The 20,424-nt window shown below is 42.6% G+C and overlaps 1 protein-coding gene across 3 annotated transcripts; it reads left to right on the top strand.

The window, feature by feature from the left end:
- Nucleotides 1–92: 92 nt before the first annotated feature.
- Nucleotides 93–20,306, top strand: xrra1.L (X-ray radiation resistance associated 1 L homeolog). 3 transcript variants are annotated; one of them, XM_018245625.2, is made up of 18 exons: nt 94–242; nt 1,559–1,766; nt 2,038–2,210; nt 2,297–2,368; nt 3,538–3,610; nt 4,996–5,093; nt 5,788–5,921; nt 6,137–6,241; nt 7,994–8,172; nt 9,784–9,833; nt 10,610–10,726; nt 12,561–12,654; nt 13,519–13,637; nt 13,903–14,145; nt 17,783–17,945; nt 18,174–18,289; nt 18,493–18,598; nt 20,061–20,306. In XM_018245625.2, exons 2-18 carry the CDS (start codon nt 1,673–1,675, stop codon nt 20,264–20,266), a joined length of 2,142 nt encoding a protein of 713 aa, XP_018101114.1. In that variant the 5' UTR covers nt 94–242; nt 1,559–1,672; the 3' UTR covers nt 20,267–20,306. The 3 variants fall into 3 exon arrangements, with proteins under 3 accessions (XP_041438726.1, XP_018101114.1, XP_018101115.1); XM_018245626.2 differs by having other exon boundaries at nt 111–242; nt 1,574–1,766; XM_041582792.1 differs by lacking the exon at nt 6,137–6,241 and having other exon boundaries at nt 93–242.
- The last annotated feature ends 118 nt before the right edge of the window (nt 20,307–20,424 follow it).

Here is a 20,424-nt window from a genome sequence, read left to right as displayed (position 1 = left end):
GTTTCACGTCAGATGGTATAAACGACAATTCCCATGGGCGCTTGCGCGAGGAATCCAGTTTAGGCTGCTGTGAAAATGGACCCTTGGCATGCCGGGAATTGTAGTCTACACCGCCTGTCCATGTGCTGGAATGTAAAATGATAGCGTCCGCCGGTTGCTAGGAGACAAGGACTCCCGGGACGGACAGGCAGCGAGAAACGGGAGCTGAGAGAGAGAGACAGTCGGGCAATGAGTCCTCACCGGTAATTGTTACACATCTCATTAGTACTTGTAACCTAAACGATAGCATCGCTGTACTATGTGAGGTCCCTTATGTGCAGTGTGGACAGAGAGGATGCTGGGAAGAACCCTAAGAGTTTACAGTCATCTCTCAGATTATTCGCATCTTGTGACTGGGCTGTCTGTTCCCTAAGGACAATCACTAATGTCTAAAACTTATACACTGTGTCCCTCTCCTGCACTCTCTGCTCTACACCTGCCATTGGCTCCTTTATACTGATGTCACAGCAATGCTCATCTGCATAATCCTACCCACAATGCCCCTGTCTGAATCCCACATACAACCCCAACATTTTGGTATTGGGGTGCAACCTCCACCTGCCATAGAAAGGATACCGTGAACACTTTGACCCCTTACAACTATGGCAGCATAGGTATTCCCTGTACTAAGCACAATTCAGCAGGAACAGTCCCCTAAGTTTGCTCATAGTCTGTACAGAGAGATCCCATAAAACTATGGCAGCATAGGTATTCCTCTGTACTAAGCACAATTCAGCAGGAACAGTCCCTAAGTTTGCTCATAGTCTGTACAGAGAGATCCCATAAAACTATGGCAGCATAGGTATTCCCTGTACTAAGCACAATTCAGCAGGAACAGTCCCTAAGTTTGCTCATAGTCTGTACAGAGAGATCCCATAAAACTATGGCAGCATAGGTATTCCCTGTACTAAGCACAATTCAGCAGGAACAGTCCCTAAGTTTGCTCATAGTCTGTACAGAGAGATCCCATAAAACTATGGCAGCATAGGTATTCCTTGTACTAAGCACAATTCAGCAGGAACAGTCCCTAAGTTTGCTCATAGTCTGTACAGAGAGATCCCATAAAACTATGGCAGCATAGGTATTCCCTGTACTAAGCACAATTCAGCAGGAACAGTCCCTAAGTTTGCTCATAGTCTGTACAGAGAGATCCCATAAAACTATGGCAGCATAGGTATTCCCTGTACTAAGCACAATTCAGCAGGAACAGTCCCTAAGTTTGCTCATAGTCTGTACAGAGAGATCCCATAAAACTATGGCAGCATAGGTATTCCTCTGTACTAAGCACAATTCAGCAGGAACAGTCCCCTAAGTTTGCTCATAGTCTGTACAGAGAGATCCCATAAAACTATGGCAGTATAGGTATTCCCCTGTACTAAGCACAATTCAGCAGGAACAGCCCCTAAGTTTGCTCATAGCCTGTTAAAAGAACAAAGCATAAGCTGCACAGGGATACATAGGGTACACAAGAAGTGATACATACGTCTGTGCATTAATATAAATTCTTTAACGAATACAGGGTTGAATTTCCCAGACCACAGACTCTTCCTTCCATCCAATCGTGAGGCTCGTTGCACAGAGCAGGCCCATGTGATGGTCCCTCATTGGCTCGTTGCTCTCCCCTCTATCAGACATGGCTGCCTCCTGGCTCTACAGAATGGACACTGGAGATTTATTCACAAGCAACAGTTTCCCTGCTAGAAGCCTCCTTCAGTCTAATCACAGAGGTAACTTTTCTCAAATCTGCCGTTTATAATTCAGATAATTTATATTAAATTTATTTTGGGGAAAGGGGAGCTGGAGCCTGAAACTCTCCGCCTGTCTCTGTATTCAATGCTGCTTATGCCTGTCAGGGTACAGGCGGCAGAACTGGGGTACCCCATGACATGCTCTATATTATATGGTGGGCTCTGCTCCTTGCATGACATACATGGATTAAGGGGTGACAGAATCAGGTTTAGGGGGTCAAGCCTAATAAGAGCTGCTGTTCAACCACAGGAGGCCGCTGGGTAAAGACTCAGAGAGTTTGGAGCAACGGGAGAATAAAGTTAGTGAAGTCGGCAGCATCAAGTACATTTCGGAGCAACCAGGACACCGTACTTACAGAACCAACATCAAGTGGGTCGTCAAGCCTGAATCATCAGCAGAATGTCCTGAACACCTCATTCCTGGTAAGGGGCCCAGTAATATCCAAATCTCATATACTGTGCTTGTTATTTACCATGAGTAACTGCTATAAGGTTGGTTTTGATTTCAGCTGAAGACTCATTATGTGAAGACCCCAGCGGATCTGTGTTCTGTAGATGTGAGTGACAGGAACCTGACTTCTGTAAGTAATTCTGCTACTGTATTACTCCCCTGAGCATACCTCCCAACTGTCCAGTTTTGAGCGGGACAGTCCCGCTATTGACAGCTCAACCCGCTGTCACAGATTTATACTGATAAGTCCCGGGTTTCTCTTTGATCTGCTGCACTGAACAGCCAGAAACAGATACAAAGTTTCTAACTTAATTGCATCTTGGCAGAGAGCCCAGAATAGATACTTGATATACTTTTGTGAAAGTTTGATAAGATAAGAAGTTAGACAGTTTAAAGGGCAATTCACCTTCATTTGCAAAACTGTAATAACATAAAAAACACAGAAATGTGTTCACACAATCATGACCTGCCAAATTATGTAAAATGAACATGGTAATTAGGGGGTGTGGCCACAAAAATCGGCATGTCAAATATTTTTGTCCCTCTTTCTGTTTCCTAAATGTTGGGAGGTATGCCCTGAGTACCCCATTACATACTGAATTATGTTAGGGTCACACCACTATGCACTCACCCCAAATCTCCCCCTAACTGGCCTTCAGACTGGGCCCCCTTAGCTCATAACAAGGTTACAGATATATAGAAACATTGGGGTGTCACCCTGCTATAGTTCCAGGGGTACCCAGGGTACAAATAATCACTCACCCCAAATCTCCCCCTAACTGACCTTCAGACTGGGCCCCCTTAGCTCATAACAAGGTTACAGATATATAGAAACATTGGGGTGTCACCCTGCTATAGTTCCAGGGGTACCCAGGGTACAAATAAGCACTCACCCCAAATCTCCCCCTAACTGGCCTTCACGCTGGGCCCCTTTAGCTCATAGCAAGGTTACAGATATATAGAAACATTGGGGTGTCACCCTGCTATAGTTCCAGGGGTACCCAGGGTACAAATAAGCACTCACCCCAAATCTCCCCCAACTGACCTTCAGACTGTGCCCACTGTGAGAAGGATGCTGTGAGTTTTTTGATGGGAAAGACATGTATCAGAATGTATTTACTGTGCAAGTTAAAATAATATGACATTACAGCAGTGGAACAGCGCCCCCCTCAGTAGACAGACATAAATAAGGATATGCGATTCCTTTAAGAATAAGAGACTTGGCTGTTTATTATACGAGAATTTTGGCAGATTGAGCTGCACCTCCAATTCTCTGTACTGTATGTCTATCCCCCACAGGCGCAGGAGGAGGAATTGGTGCAGTTTAATTGCGTGGTGTACATAAATGCGGCAGAGAATTCGCTGACTCTCGGTAAGAACGACCTCCTGTCTCCTGGCACTTTATGAGTAATTCATCAGGGAAGGGGAGGGGGGATACAGTCAGCAGCACAGTGCGACCTCAGATCTCAAGGTGACTGAACAAACTGCCCGCAGGTACCAGAGCTTTATTCCCACAGGCGTCGTTACATTTCATTACAATTTACAATGGAACAATGACTCTGGTTCTGAACAGCACACTGGGCTTTCACATAACAGAAGTTCTTGGCTGTTATTTCGTTACACAGGGCACCCAGCCAGGGGATAATAATGGGCACCCAGACAAAGAACAAATAAATGAGTGACCCATCTCGTCTCGAGCAGAATACATTGCTCACTAATGTAACTTCTTCTGACAGTCTCTTTCTTAAAGAGACACAAGACCCCCTAGTTGAACAAATGCAGCAGTATAATATGTATGTACAATGGCTGCCCCCCGACAAATATGTCTCATAGGGTCTCCTGGGATCAGAGTGTTATTGCTGTAGCTATTTGGCAGTAAATGAACCAGGGTGGGGTCACATGACACCCTATACCTATGACGAATGCTAGCTCCATGGCTGTAGGGGGTACCAGGACCACCATCAGAAATCGCAGGGCCCCATACGACAAAATTTCCTGGGCCCCCTGGGCTGCGCCCACTGCAAGCCCCACTACAGGTCTGCCCTCCCCACCCCACAGGTCCGCCCCCCACCACACAGTAAAAAAACAAAAAAAATATTGGTGGCTAGGGTTCCCACATGTTAATAAAAAGATATTGGTGGTCAGAGCCCCCCATAAAAAAACATTTGTGTCGAGGCCCCCCCATTAAAAAATATTGGTGGCTAGGACCCCACATGAGAAAAAAATATTTGGTGGCCAAAATTGGTGGCCAGCCCCCCCCCACACACACACATTATAAGAAAATTGGTGGCCAGGGCCCCTTAAACGTCCATGCCTTCCCGAAGTCAGCAGCTCTCACAAAGATGGGGGCCCAGCTAATCAAGTAAGTGTGGCGTGGCCGGGCCCCTCTTACCCTCGGGGCCCCCTACAACTTTCCCCCCCGTCCCCCCCTGATAGCTGCCCTGGGGGGTACCACTATACATCTGTTGTCCCCCTAGATCCATATCTTGTCCATATTTTGGCTTTCTCTCACCCCCAGGGTCTGGTCAGGGGTCTGATTATCTTATAAGTAACAAATATCAGTTTCGGAGAAGGTTAGTCTTGTTAGATCAAACAGAAGAAACCTCAGCCTATAAAAGCCTCACACTGGTTATTAATTATACTATAGACAGGGATAGGGGAAAGCACAGGACTATAGGGGGACTTGGGAGGGGTTTCTTGCTCCCCTTAGAGACATATTTGGCTTCCATGTGGGTAACGATGTCTTTTTACCTTTAGGAACTTTCCGCAGCTTTTCTGCACTCAGGGAACTGGATCTTTCCATGAACAATATCCGCAACGTGTGTCTGGAGCCCGGCGACCTCCCAAAACTGGAAGTGAGTCTGAAATCTTTTAGTCTTTCCACTTTGGAGGAGTTTGTGGTATAAGGGATACGACTCATTTCCATTCTTTAGATAAAGCAATAGCTCCACCTGGGGCTATATTGTGATATATAAATATTTTAAGGCTTGTGTTGTACGGGTTCAAGGACTGGAGCAATAAGGGGCATAAAACTGTGCCCATTTACAGAACCCTTATGCCCAGAGCTAAGCTTTTTCCAGCTCACACAGACACATGTATTAATGCTTCTCCTGACTGGTGTGCCCACATAATGCCCATGAGATGCCCCTGTAGCAGCAGCTGATACTGCAAGTCCCATATAATAGAGCATTCTGTCCCAGTGGCTGCACAGATCCTATCTGATCCTCATTGTAAGCAGCAGTCCTGTCCTGCTTTATGGCAGCTGAGATTCTAGCTATCTGTATAACAGAACATTCTGTCCCAGTGGCTGCACAGATCCTATCTGATCCCCATTGTAAGCAGCAGTCCTGTCCTGCTTTATGGCAGCTGAGATTCTAGCTATCTGTATAACAGAACATTCTGTCCCAGTGGCTGCACAGATCCTATCTGATCCCCATTGTAAGCAGCAGTCCTGCCCTGCTTTATGGCCAGTAGATGGTTGGACAGCAGCAAATAGAGAAAATGAAGCTGCAGGCACAGTTATATATTTTGCTTTATGGTTTATTGCAGGTGCTGGATCTGTGCTATAACAATCTGACTCCTGATGACGTCACACGACTTGGAGTTCTGTCCCACCTACGGGTGCTTCACCTTTCAGGGAATGGCCTCACCCATCTCCCTCCTGACATGAGTGTGTCCCACATGTAAGTAAAGTGAGAGGTGAGACTGTTATGTGTAACATGCCCTGTGCCATGTTTGCATGGAAGCTGCCAGTTTCACAAGTGCCATTTATTCATTTTAATGGATTTATATATAATTGTAATGCAGGGATAGTATAATGGGCACATTGGCATCAGGCAGTAGAAAATGTAAGAGCTTTGTGTATTGGGGTAACTCTGATAAATGTATCTTTGTACAGAGAGGATTTAGCTCTGCCCCTGTTCCCAGCGCTGGAAATCCTTATGTTGGATGAGAACAACCTCTCCCACCCTGCAGTGTTCCTGAGTGTAGCCAATCTAATAAGGTAAGTACTTGAGCTCTGCAGTGTTCCTGAGTGTAGCCAATCTAATAAGGTAAGTACTTGAGCTCTGCAGTGTTCCTGAGTGTAGCCAATCTAATAAGGTAAGTACTTGAGCTCTGCAGTGTTCCTGAGTGTAGCCAATCTAATAAGGTAAGTACTTGAGCTCTGCAGTGTTCCTGAGTGTAGCCAATCTAATAAGGTAAGTACTTGAGTTCTGCAGTGTTCCTGAGTGTAGCCAATCTAATAAGGTAAGTACTTGAGTTCTGCAGTGTTCCTGAGTGTAGCCAATCTAATAAGGTAAGTACTTGAGCTCTGCAGTGTTCCTGAGTGTAGCCAATCTAATAAGGTAAGTACTTGAGCTCTGCAGTGTTCCTGAGTGTAGCCAATCTAATAAGGTAAGTACTTGAGTTCTGCAGTGTTCCTGAGTGTAGCCAATCTAATAAGGTAAGTACTTGAGTTCTGCAGTGTTCCTGAGTGTAGCCAATCTAATAAGGTAAGTACTTGAGTTCTGCAGTGTTCCTGAGTGTAGCCAATCTAATAAGGTAAGTACTTGAGTTCTGCAGTGTTCCTGAGTGTAGCCAATCTAATAAGGTAAGTACTTGAGCTCTGCAGTGTTCCTGAGTGTAGCCAATCTAATAAGGTAAGTACTTGAGCTCTGCAGTGTTCCTGAGTGTAGCCAATCTAATAAGGTAAGTACTTGAGTTCTGCAGTGTTCCTGAGTGTAGCCAATCTAATAAGGTAAGTACTTGAGCTCTGCAGTGCTCCTGAGTGTAGCCAATCTAATAAGGTAAGTACTTGAGTTCTGCAGTGTTCCTGAGTGTAGCCAATCTAATAAGGTAAGTACTTGAGCTCTGCAGTGTTCCTGAGTGTAGCCAATCTAATAAGGTAAGTACTTGAGCTCTGCAGTGTTCCTGAGTGTAGCCAATCTAATAAGGTAAGTACTTGAGTTCTGCAGTGTTCCTGAGTGTAGCCAATCTAATAAGGTAAGTACTTGAGCTCTGCAGTGTTCCTGAGTGTAGCCAATCTAATAAGGTAAGTACTTGAGCCCAGTAAGTACTTGAGTCAGTTTCAAGCTGTATATCCGGGTGTCAAGGTGCCTTGTGGCTGCTCATTGGTCAAATCTTGGGCAAAGAGTCAAAGGCTTTGGCACACCTCCCAACATTTTGGAAATAGAAAGAGGGACAAAAAGATTTGCCGAACAGAGTGCAGCGAAAAGTTTTTGACCATGCACATTATTACCATGCCCTAATTACCATTTCCATTTCACAAAAATTGGCAGGTTATGAAAGTCACATTCCTGGGGGTTTTCTGAGTTATTACAGTTTTGCTGAAGGTGAATTGCCCTTTAAGCTGCAAGTCACAGTTTCCCCAAGAGACCTGCTTATCTTAAATTGTTACAATCGTTTCTTTGCTTATCTTAAATTCTTACAATCTTTTGGAAACGTTGTATCTTTTTCTGGCTGTTCAGTGCCTGAGATCAAAGAGAAAGTCTGGACTTTTCAGTAACAATTTGGGACTGTGGGTTGAGCTGTCAAAATCGGGACTGTCCCACAAAAAACGGGAAAGTTGGGAGGTATGCTTTGGGCAGTGTAATGATCTAATGCTGATTCTGTTTTGGATGAAACCACTGAGCAGCCCAAAGGAACTGTGGCAGTTTCTCGTTTATTTAGTAACATTTTCCTAATTCTTTGTAACCAACAAGGAGTTTCCCTTTACATTGGGAAGAATAAACCCTCCTTCCATTGTGCTCTGCAGGCTGCGGCTGCTCAATCTGGACAACAACAGTATTTCGGGGATCCCCTACCTGTATCCGGCCGACACCACTCCCAGGAATAACCCACCCAATAAGGAGTGTGAGGAGAAAGGAGCGGAGGATGGGCTGAAGACATTCCATTACACTGTGATTCCCAGTAAAGATGATCCTGACAGAACAGGTTCATGTTGTTCCTTTCAATGGAAATAGAATCAATATCAGAATATGGAGAATTCCTTTTGATTTGCCCCAAAACAAATGCAGATCAAACAGGTGAAACGTTTCTCTGGCAGGAACCCTTAGAGAATAAAGGATCGGTAACTTGTAACCGGTTATAGAACGGCTAATTCTAAGCAACTTTTCAACTGGTCTTCATTATTTATCTTTTATAGTTTCTGAATGATTTGTCTTCTTCTTCTGACCCTTTCCAGCTTTCAGATGGGGGTCACTGACCCCATCTTAAAAACAAATGCTCTGTAAGGCTACAAATGTATTGCAATAAAATTACAGTTATGGGACCTGTTATCCAGAATGCTCGGGACCTGGGGTTTTCCAGATAACAGATTGTTCCATTATTTGGATCTTCATACTTTAAGGGCCAGATTTATCAAAGGTCGATGTGAAATTAGAATAAAAAAAAAAAAAATTGAATTTCGAGCGTTTGTGTACTTCGACTAGGGAATAGTCCAAATGCAATCCAAATTTGAAAAAAAAAATCAAAATTTATGATGTACTGTCTCTTCGACTTCGACAATTCGCCATCTAAAACCTGGCGAATTGCTGTTTTAGCCTATGGGGACCTCCTAGAACCTATTGGTGGACTTTGAAAAAGTTTTTTTTGGGAAAACTTTGATTCGTATGATTCAAATTTGGACAAATTCAAACGAATACGGACTATTCATCTGCAAAAAAAACCAAAAACTTTGATTTTTTTTATGAATTTCAGTTGGTCTATTTTAATTTGAATTTCGAAGTTTTTCAAATATGAAATTTGACTCTTGATAAATCTGCCCCTAAGTCTACTAGAAAATCATGTAAACATTAAATAAAGCCAATAGGCTGGTTTTGCTTCCAATAAGGATTAATTATATCTTAGTTGGGATCAAGTACAAGCGACTGTTTTATTATTACACAGAAAAAGGAAATCGTTTTGAAAATTTTGATTATTTGGATAAAATGGAATCTATGGGAGACAGCCTTTCCGTAATTCAGTTTCTAGATAATGGATCCCGTACCTGTACTCATCTTTCTATTTAGGCCTCTTCTATTCATATTCCAGTCAAATCAATGCATGGTTGCTAGGGGAATTGGGATCCTAGCAACCAGATGGCTGAAATTACAAACTGGAGAGCTGCTGAATAAAAAGCTAAATAAGTCAAAAACCACAAACAACAAAAAATGAAAACCAATTGCAAATTGTCTCACAATATCACTCTCTGCATCATAATATAAGTTTTAATAGGGACACATTGGGCAGGAGTTATTGACTTATATTTTATAATAATGCATAAAAATATAATAATAATAATAATTTATAAAAATATAATAATAATAATAATAATAATGATAATAATAATTTATAAAAATATAATAATAATAATAATGATAATAATACTAACAATAATAACTATATTAATAATAATAATGTATAAAAATATAATAATAATAATGTATAAAATAATATATAATAATGATAATAATAAAGTATACAAATAATATATAATAATAATAATAAAAATAAATATTTAAGGCTGTTCTTCACCAGACTTGTTCCTGTTTCTCTTCTTCACAGAAGTTATATTTACTGACCAGGAAAACTCACAGAAGGACGATCATGTGACGGTGAGTTTTCTTTCTGCAAATCACAGGGAAATGCTTTGTTTTTTAGAAATAGTTTGTTATGTCGAATTTGGTTGCTAAGGTGCCACATTCCCTAGCAACAAGGCAGATAATTAATAAAGATAATTTAAGAAAAGAAATCATAGTCAGTGTGGTACATTAACCCTTCATTTATATCTCCCCAGTGTCAGCGTGGGGCATTAACCCTTCATTTATATCTCCCCAGTGTCAGCGTGGGGCATTAACCCTTAACCCTTCATTTTTATCTCCCCAGTGTCAGCGTGGGGCATTAACCCTTCATTTTTATCTCCCCAGTGTCAGCGTGGGGCATTAACATTTCATTTTTATATCCCCAGTGTCAGCGTGGGGCATTAACCCTTCATTTATACCTCCCCAGTGTCAATGTGGGGCATTAACCCTTCATTTATATCTTCCCAGTGTCAGTGTGGGGGCATTAACCCTTCATTTATACCTCCCCAGTGTCAGCGTGGGGCATTAACCCTTCATTGATACCTCCCCAGTGTCAGTGTGGGGGCATTAACCCTTCATTTATATCTCCCCAGTGTCAGTGTGGGGCATTAACCCTTCATTTATATCTTCCCAGTGTCAGTGTGGGGGCATTAACCCTTCATTTATATCTTCCCAGTGTCAGTGTGGGGGCATTAACCCTTCATTTATATCTTCCCAGTGTCAGTGTGGGGGCATTAACCCTTCATTTATATCTCCCCAGAGTCAGTGTGGGGCATTAACCTTTCTTTTAAATTCCTGTATTTACCCAGAAAGCCTCCGATGCCACAGAAAGCTTCAGGTTCCACAGTCACATGAGTGAAGATGGGTCGAGTCAAGCATTGGTGCCGCTGCCGAGCCTGAGATACCTGAGCCTGGCCAATAACAAGGTAAGATTGGCAGGATAAGGGTCAGATCTGGAAATGTCAGGGACTATTTTGAATCGAAGTTCGGACCTGCCAGATCAATACAAAAGGGGTGGAGTTTCCCATGAAAGGGGTGAGGCTTGGGTCAAGGTGGAGTTCTGGCACATTGGGTGGGTTCCCCTTGTTTTTCATGGCAACCCTGACCCTACATGCTGCATATAGTGACCTGTGTCATGTTACCTGTATGGAACCCCCCAATACCTGAACCCCTTTAGACTGAAATCCCAGCAGCATCACCCTCTATCCCTGCCCTTTCCTAGTCCTTAATCTGATTCCCAACTCGGTCCACAACTGAGAAGTTATACCTCCCAACTGTCCTGTTTTCTGCGGGACAGTCCCGATTTTGACAGCTCAACCCACAGTCCAGGATTGTTACTGAAATGTCCCAACTTTCTCTCCTGCACCGACACAAGAAAACGTTTCTGAAACATAATTAAATGAGGCTTTTTGGCAGAGAGCCCAAGGCACACAGCAGCTGCTCTTCGATACATTTGTAACAATTTAAGATAAGCAAAGAAACAATTGTAACAATTTAAGATAAGCAGAGATACAATTGTAACTATTTAAGATAAGCAGAGAAACAATTGTAACAATTTAAGATAAGCAGAGATACAATTGTAACTATTTAAGATAAGTAGAGATACAATTGTAACTATTTAAGATAAGTAGAGATACAATTGTAACTATTTAAGATAAGTAGAGATACAATTGTAACTATTTAAGATAAGTAGAGATACAATTGTAACTATTTAAGATAAGTAGAGATACAATTGTAACTATTTAAGATAAGTAGAGATACAATTGTAACTATTTAAGATAAGCAGGTCTCTTGGGGAAACAGTGACTTGTAGCTTAAAAGTAAGGATGCACCGAATCCAGGATTCGGCCAGGATTCGGCCTTTTTCAGCAGAATTCGGATTTAGTCGAATACTTCTGCCGATAAAAATTAAATTCAACTTTGCGCAGATGCAACCAGTGGATTCGCAAAACAAAATGGGGATTCTGCCCCAAAAAAATTAAGAATAAAAAACAGTATGCGCTTCCTATATTAAATAAACTCCCACCAACAAAGTACTTTTCCTCACAACAGTTCGACTTCTTTACGGAACTGTTTTTTTTCAAAAGTCGAACTGTTGTGAGGAAAAGTACTTTGTTGGTGGGAGTTTATTTAATATAGGAAGCGCATACTGTTTTTTATTCTGAATACTTCTGCCGGGCTGAACCGAATCCAAATCCTAATTTGCATAAGCAAGTTAGGGGCAGGGAGGGAAATAGCGTGACTTTTTGTCACAAAAGAAGGAAGTAAAAAATGTTTTCGCCTTCCCACCCCTAAGTTGCATATGCAAATTAGGATTTGGTATTCGGCCAAATCTTTCACAAAGGATTCGGCCGAATCCAAAATAGTGGATTCGGTGCATCCCTACTTAAAAGGGTCATTTACCTTCATTATCAAAACTGAAATAACTCATAAAACCTGACCCTAATCCCCCAGAAATGTGCTCAGACTTTCCATAACCTGCCAAATCTTGTAAAATGATCATGGTAATTAGGGGGTGTGGTCACAAAATGGGTGTGGCCAAAACAAATTTTGCAGCAGAAATCGTTTTGTCCCTCTTTCAATATTCCAGATGTTGGGATGTTTGAGAAGATACTTACACCCGAGCCGCCCTCTCTGATGACATCGCAGAGGGGTGGAGCCTCCAGTTACAGAAAGGGTTAAAGGCACCATCGTGGGAATCATCATTCCCTGGAATAAATAATCAGCCAATAGAAAATAATATTTTATATCATGTTCCAGATTCGGCACCAGGAGAAGCTTTTAGCCGCCGCCCTGTTCCCCTCCCTCGAAGAACTGGTGATCCACGGGAATCCTCTCACCACTCTCAGAAAAGGTAGCGCAGATTAACTCCTTGAGCGCCAAGGACAATCTATGGTGCTGCCATGAGGGTGACATCTGATATGTGCTGGGATGTGCGTTACAGGCAACGTAGGTGCTCAAAGAGAAAAGCGGCAGTGAAAGAGTTAAAGCTTCATTATTAGAAATCAAGCGGCATCATTGAAACAACCAATAACCATTTCTCTGTTGCTTTATTGTGTTATATTCTTTGTCAATGTGATCCTGGGAGTCGTATATAAAGGTATGAGATCCGTTATCCAGAAAGCTCCAAATTATGGAAAGCCCGTCTCCCATAGGCTCCATTTTATCCAAATAATCCGAATATTTAAAAATGATTTCCTTTTTCTCTGTAATAATAAAACAGTCGCTTGTACTTGATCCCAACTAAGATATAATTAATCCTTCTTGGAAGCAAAACCAGTCTATTGGGTTTATTTCATGTTTATATGATTTTCTAGTAGACTTAAGGTATGAAGAGCCAAATTACATAAAGGTCCGTTATCTGGAAAACCCCAGGTCCCAAGCATTCTGGATAACAGGTCCCATAGCTGTACTTGATCCCAACTAAGATATAATTAATCCTTATTGGAAGCAAAACCAGCCTATTGAGTTTATTTAATGTTTATATGATTTTCTAGTAGACTTAAGGTATTAAGATCCAAATTGCGGAAACTTCTGTTATCTGGAAAACCCCAGGTCCCGAGCATTCTGAATAATGGATCCCTGTACTTCGCTATTGCAGCGCCACTGCTAACTTAGTGTCTGAGTCACCCTCATTTGATTCTTTACTTTTGATGTAAGACTTTAACATTGTCAGTATCAGTTATCTATGACATCATAGGGCTCTAATGTGTTGCAGGGGATCCGCCTTTGCTCAGTGACGTCCTGCAGCAGCGCCTGGGGATCCACATCACAACCAAAAAACCCCCTGAGATTAGGAAACTGCCCCTGTTTATTCCAGTGAACGAGGGGAGAAAGGTGAGCGCCAGGCCCCGCCCACATACCCATCATTCTGCATGTGTCACATGATACAGGGGCAAACCAGCCCGAGATACCAGGAGCAGGTCATGCCTTACAGGCCCCGCCCACTTACCCAGAATTGTGTCACATGGTACAAGTGAATGCCTCCAATGTTAATAAATACGTGAATAGAGGAAGAAGTGATATAAAGTAGCTGTAGGTAATGGTATAGGGCTGATTACAGGTAAGTGCACATCAGTAGTTGATATTCCTATATTTCCAGGTACAGTCAGTTATCCCCAAGGTGCCCAAACAGCCTCTGATAGTGGAACCCCCGTTCTCCCCCAAACTCCCGTTTGATAGACGTCACCCGCTGAGCGACGGGAAGGAATTCACTCCCCTTCCACCAATCACACCCTCCTCTGAGAGGCGGAGTCAGGACAGCGAGCAGAGCTCAGAGATGACGGTGGAAGTAGAAACAAGTTCCGGCTCAGGTGACGCGGCCGAGTCCATATTTATGACACAGGTTAGTACATCTGGGGGGAAACCAATGTATGTTGTGCCCAGGAGCAGCGCTGTTTACTGTACTTGCAGAGGGGTAATACCCTGTTAAAGGAGTTGTTTGCCTTTAAACTAACTTAATTAGTCTATTTGCAATTGGTTTTCATTTTTTATTATTTGTGGTTTTTGAGTTATTTGGCTTTTTATTCAGTAGCTCTCCAGTTTGTAATTTTACCAAATTCCCCTAGCAACCACGCATTGATGTGAATAAGAGACTAGAATATGAATAGGAGAGGCCTGAATAGAAAGATGAGTACAGGTATGGGACCCGTTATCCAGAAATTATGGAAAGGCCGTCTCCCATAGTCTCCATTTTATCTAAATAAATATGTTTTCTGTGTAATAATAAAACAGTCGCTTGTACTTGATCCCAACTAAGATATAATTAATCCTTATTGGAGGCAAAACCAGCCTATTGGGTTTATTTCATGTTTATATGATTTTCTAGTAGACTTAACCCTTTGCCTGGCAAGCACGTACGCTGTACATTCTGGCAGGCAAGGGCTTTAACTGGCAAGAACGTACCTAGTACGTTTTGAGGTGATTTTAGAAAATGGCACCAAAATTGCCAAATTTAGGAAGGGTTTGCGGCTTGGTGCTTTGGAGTAGAAAGACATGCATACCCAATTTAGATTCGGGGGAATGTGTGCGTTCCGAAAATATATGGTTTTCTGGGGTGAACGTACTTTTTTCTAACTTTGCCCCCCCCCCAACTATGTAAATGTGTTGATTTTGCAGTATCTGGAATTACAGAACTAATAGCTCAAATGAGGTGTCTACATTATAGGACCCCTATATGCCACGTGCTTGGGTACACCTATACATATTGGGCATCAAACTGTTCAGTGGACCCCAGGCTTTCATATTTGGGGTGTTTTACATTGATACCTAATGATGTGCGGGAGATATGATGCTGTAGATTGGAAGCTTTGAGGTCATTTTTCAAAAAATTCACCAATTTCTATAAAACATTATAACTTTAGGAAACCATTGCAACTTGGCAGTTTGGAGTACAAAGATATATTTACCCATTTTTAATTCACCAGAATCTGTTCTTTCTAATAATGGGTAGTTTTCTAGGGTAAACCTACTGTTAGTGGAATGTTTGGCCTTGAAATCAGAAGGATGCCGTTTGGGGAGCGGTGCTTTAGAAATTTGGTAGTGTACTGCTTGTAGATTTTGATCTATACAAGTAAGAAATCTCCATAAAACTCTATATATTTGGTATTGCCGCGTTCAGGAGACATAGACCTTTCCAAATCAGCTGTGTTCTCGTACAGAAAGTAAATGATCTTTCTGATATATGTGATTGTTCTTTGTGAAACCTGATTTTTTTCATTTTATTAGACACTTCGAAGCCTATATTTTTTTACAGAAGTAGAATTCCACCAAATTTCTTGCATATTTTGAAAGTTCAGGTTGTCCTGAAAAAAACAATATATTGTTTTCCTGGGTAAACAAAAAGACCGCCCCAGGAAAGGCCCTTAAAGTGAAAGAGTGCAAAATATCTAAAATCTGCTTGGCAGTAGATGTTCGCATCTAGGACAAACGGCTGGCAGGGAAAGGGTTAAAGGGGTGGGTTTCCTTGGTTTCAGACAGATCACCAAAAATAACGAATTTTTAAATTACTTTCTATTTTCTATGCATCATCGTTTTTCTAATATTGAAGTGTAACGTGTCAGTTTTCACCTTCTAAAGAAGCTCTGGGGGGGGGGGGGTCGCCGACCCAGTAAACTGTTCTAAATTGATACATTTAGTTAATCCATTTTTTATCTTTGTCCCTGCTGAGCAGAATCTCTGGGTTTCATTACAGGCAGCTGTTAGAATTGATACAATAGTTGCTAATACAGAAATGGATCAACTAAATGTTGCAAAAGTCTAGAACCTGCACCTGAATTACTGAGCTGCCAGATACCAACATTCAACTTTAAACTTAGATTTTGGGAAAAACAGTAAAAAATAAACAATGGAAAGTAATTGAAAAAAGTCTTTATTTCTGGGGAACAATCTGAAAACAACTGAACTGAAAAAAGTGTTGGGAAGGTGAACAACCCCTTTAAGACATGGAGATCCAAATTACGGAAAGATCCGTTATCCGGAAAACCCCAGGTCCATATATATATACATCAGTCTTTGGCTCCTGTGAGTGCAGATCCTTTTGGAGGTATTATATATATGCCTAAATACATGGGATCAGTTATCTGGAAACCTGTTATCCAGAAGGCTCCGAATTATGGAAAGGCCTATCTTTTTATTAAATGTTCCAAATGTTTAAAAGTGATTTCCTTTTTCTGTGTAATAGTAAAAAAGTTGCTTGTACTTGATCCCAACTAAGATATAATTAATCCTTATTGGAAGCCAAACCAGAAGCAATAACAATACATTTGTAGCCTTACAGAGCATTTGTTTTTGAGATGGGGTCGGTGACCCCCGTTTGAAAGCTGGAAAGAGTCAGGAGAAGAAGGCACATGATTCAAAAACTATAAAGAATGAATGAAGACCAATTGAAAAGTTGTTTAGAATGAGTCATTCTGTAACATGCTAAAAGTTGAAGGTGAAGCAGCCCTTTTATTGGTATATGGTATAGCTGGCTTATCTCCCTAGTAATGTATAGGGCTGCTGTACACTCCTCCTGGGTTTGTGTAACTGAATAGCACTGGCTGCTCAGTGTTCCTACAAGCAGAACCCCAGGGGTGTCCATCACAGGGGGAAATTAGGGTCCGGGGAAGTCCACTTTTTTGGATTTGTCCGAATCCTTTGCAAAAGATTCGGCCGAATACCGAACCAAACCCTAATTTGCATATGCAAATTAGGGGTGGGAAGGGGAAAACATTTTTTACTTCCTTGTTTTGTGAAAAAAATTACGTGATTTCCCTCCCCGCCCCTTATTTACATATCCAAATTAGGGTTCCGTTCGGCCAGGCAGAAGGATTGGCCGAATCCAAATCTTGCTGAAAAAGGCAGAATCCCGAACCGAATCCTGGATTCGGTGCATCCCTAGTAATGACATGAGGGGTTAGTGAGAGAGACATTCCTGCTTGAATCACTCATTGATTGTCCACAGCTCATTGCTGTTTATTTAGCCTGTATACACGGTAGTGCAAGGGTTAAACACGAGACAGCACCCCATTGATGTTGATTTTCCTTCTGTTAAAGGGGTGATTCACCTTTAGGTTAATTTCTAGTATATTCAAATCTAAGCAAACTTTCACCTATTTGTTATTTTTTTTTATAGTTTATTTATGATTTGTCTTATTCTTCTGACTCTTTCCAGCTTTCAAATGAGGGGTCACTGACCCCATCTAAAAAACAAATACTCTGTAAGGCTACAAATGTATTGTTATTTGTTAGTTTTTATTACTCGTCGTTCTATTCAGGCCTCTCCTTTTCATGTTTCAGTCTCTTATTCACAGCAATGCACGGTTGCTAGGGGAATTTGGACCCTAGTAACCAGATGGCTGAAATTACAAACTGGAGAGCTGCTGAATAAAAAAGTCAATAACCACAAATAATAAAAAATGAAAACCAATGACAAATTGTCTCAGAATATCCCTCTGTACATCATAAGAAAACTTAACTCAAAGATAAACAACCCCTTTAAGGTGGACGACCTGCCAGAATCAGCCCACGTCTCTCAGTCAGGGAGCCCGAGTCAGCCCGAGGCGGAGGAAGAAGAGGAGGAGGAGGAGGAAATCCCCAAGAAATTTAAGGGCTATGAAGAATTGTTCCATGTCCAAACTGACCCGGAGTTTATAGACCCAGTGGGTAAGTCATAAGCAAAACCCAAAACAGATCAACCGCTATATATTATTATTTATTCATAGTTCTTATTGGAGCCTTTTATTGGTAGCCCCCCCCCCCAAGCAAAAACTGTTAGACTCCTCCCTCAGGCAGAGGTATGTTAATGGTTAAATGTTACCGAGTATAAAACTGTCATATATATATATATATATATATATATTAATGGCATAGAGTATTGTGTTTGTATTACAGGAATACAGAGCAATGTCAGGGCCCTGCAGAATGCGCTGAGCCACCTGCTGGTCTATAGAGACTCTAAGCCGAGGCTGTCGGGCCTACACAAGCCGTATATCCCCACAGAGAGTAAGGTACAGTCACACAAGAGCATTGTGGCCCTAGCTCAGCATGGGAGTGGCTACAAGGTCCCATTGAATTATGAAAGTACAGAGCCAAGCTACGAAATAAATAAAGGGACTGAATGATTTTAACAAGAGCTTTGCATGGAACAAGGGTTATATTAGGCAGAATGGGGAGTGTCCGGAAGGTCAATAATTCACTGGATCTCTTTCAGGTTGGAAAGCTTCTGACCCCACTGCCCAGGAAGGACAAAAAGGAGATTTTGGGGGAAATCTTAGCGGGCATGCGAGAGTCACGGAATCTGAGCCAGGTTCCACTGAGTGAGTAGCCACAGTCAGAGCCACCATCAGAAATCACAGGGGCCCATACGACAACATTTCCTGGGCTGCGCCCCCCCCACAGAAAAAAACAAAACATTGGTGGCTAGTGTCCCCCACGTGTAGAGTTGCCACCTGGCCGGTATTTCACCAGCCTAGCCAGTAAAATCCCAGCCAAGGCTGTAGCCTGTAAATTTGTGATCACCAGTCAAACTGCTCCCGGCCTGCCTCCGATGCACCCCCAGCCCACTAGTGATGTGTGGATTGGCCCAATAACCGCAGGAGCTGTGAGTTGGGCGGGTTCGGGCCAACCTCGCACCCCCATTTGCGGGTTGAGCTCTTCTTCCTGCTCTCCCCGCCCACCACCTTTCACTGCTCACCCAGCCCCTTTCGTGATGTCATTAGCAGGGTCTATAAAAGCAACCGGAAATTGGGCGCGGCTGAGGGAGGCCGGATCATGACCCCGCCCCTGTGACATCACAACCCTGCCCCATGACATTATGATCCTCCACCTGGTGGACCCGCCCCTTTCCTGGCCAGTAAAACTCTCTCAAAAAGGTGGCAACCCCCCCACATGTTATAAAAACATCGGTGGCCGGTATGGATGCACCAAATCCAGGATTCACTTTGGGATTCGGCCAGGATTTGGCCTTTTACAGCAGGATTCGGCCGAATCCTTCTGCTTGGCTGAACTGAATCCTAATTTGAATATACAAATTAGGCACAGGGAGGGAACTCGCGTCACTTTTTGTCACAAAATGAAGTAAAAAATGTTTTACCCTTCCCATCCCTAATTTGCATATGTAAGTTAGGATTCGGTTTGGTATTCGCCCGAATATTTCGTGAAGGGTTCGGCCAAAACAAAAATAGTTGATTTGGTGCATCCCTAGTGGCCAGGGTCACTGGGCCCTGCTATGTTGCACTTGATTAGCAGGGAGTTGCAAACTTTGCAAGGGAGCACAGGTGGTGCATCTTCTACCAGCGACAGCCTTTTCTTAACTTATTGGTCACAGAATTTTAAGTCCCGGTAAAGCTGTATGGTGATTGGTTGAGCTGGAGGGGAAGTTCAAACCTTAGCTATCCAATCCCTGAGCATCTCAACCGAGACTTAAACTCTGGGACCAATAAGGGAAGGGACAGAAGATGCCTCCATCTGTTCTTCCACACCCAAAAGCAGGGGGGCCGACTAATCAAGTAAGTGCAGCACAGCCGGCCCCCCCTTACCCTCCGGCCCAGTACAACACTCCCCCCCCCAATGGCTTCTTCATCACAGACAGTAGTACCGCACTCTGGACACTGCAATACGATCCCAGCTGTGAGTGGCAAACCAACATTACAATGGAACGCCCTGCACCTGATTGGTTCATTCCAAAATATGAGGAAGGCTTCTGTGCTCTGATAGGCCAAATAAACTCCCCCATAGAAATATCTGTAATATTTGTATTTCTCTTTCCCCACCCTACAGATTCCATCCTGGGGCAGAAGCAGCCCACGCTGGAGAAGAGAGAAGCGCAGACATTGCTGCGGGAGTTGCAGTTCAGGTACAAGGCATTGCAGGCGGAATCAGCGACAAGAGCCCAAGAGATGGAAAGATGTTCCGGGAGGGCCGGGGCCACAGTTGATAACAAGTGGAATGCTGGGAATGTTACTGACCCTTCAACTCAGAATTGATAATAAACTGGACTTTCCAATAAAGCTCAGTAGAAATTCATCCATTTAAGGCGACTGCTTCATTGGCTATACACATTTAGCTGCAGGTCTGTGATTGGATGTTGCTGAACGATATATATATAAATAGTCTGCTGACTCATGAGAGTATACTTAGAATT

This window comes from Xenopus laevis, chromosome 2L (genome assembly GCF_017654675.1).
Source record: "Xenopus laevis strain J_2021 chromosome 2L, Xenopus_laevis_v10.1, whole genome shotgun sequence".
Taxonomy (NCBI): domain Eukaryota; kingdom Metazoa; phylum Chordata; class Amphibia; order Anura; family Pipidae; genus Xenopus; species Xenopus laevis.
The sequence above is the reverse complement of the archived record's forward strand: the minus strand, read 5'-3'. Positions and strand labels throughout refer to the sequence as shown.

What these genes read in the sequence shown, in the direction of transcription:
- xrra1.L (XM_018245625.2), top strand. Translation starts at nt 1,673, where the DNA reads ATGGCTGCCTCCTGGCTCTACAGAATGGACACTGGAGATTTATTCACA. An exon ending in AGAGAATTCGCTGACTCTCG is followed by an intron (nt 3,611 to 4,995) that starts GTAAGAACGACC and finishes TTTTACCTTTAG; the next exon opens with GAACTTTCCGCAGCTTTTCT. An exon ending in AGAAGGACGATCATGTGACG is followed by an intron (nt 9,834 to 10,609) that starts GTGAGTTTTCTT and finishes GTATTTACCCAG; the next exon opens with AAAGCCTCCGATGCCACAGA.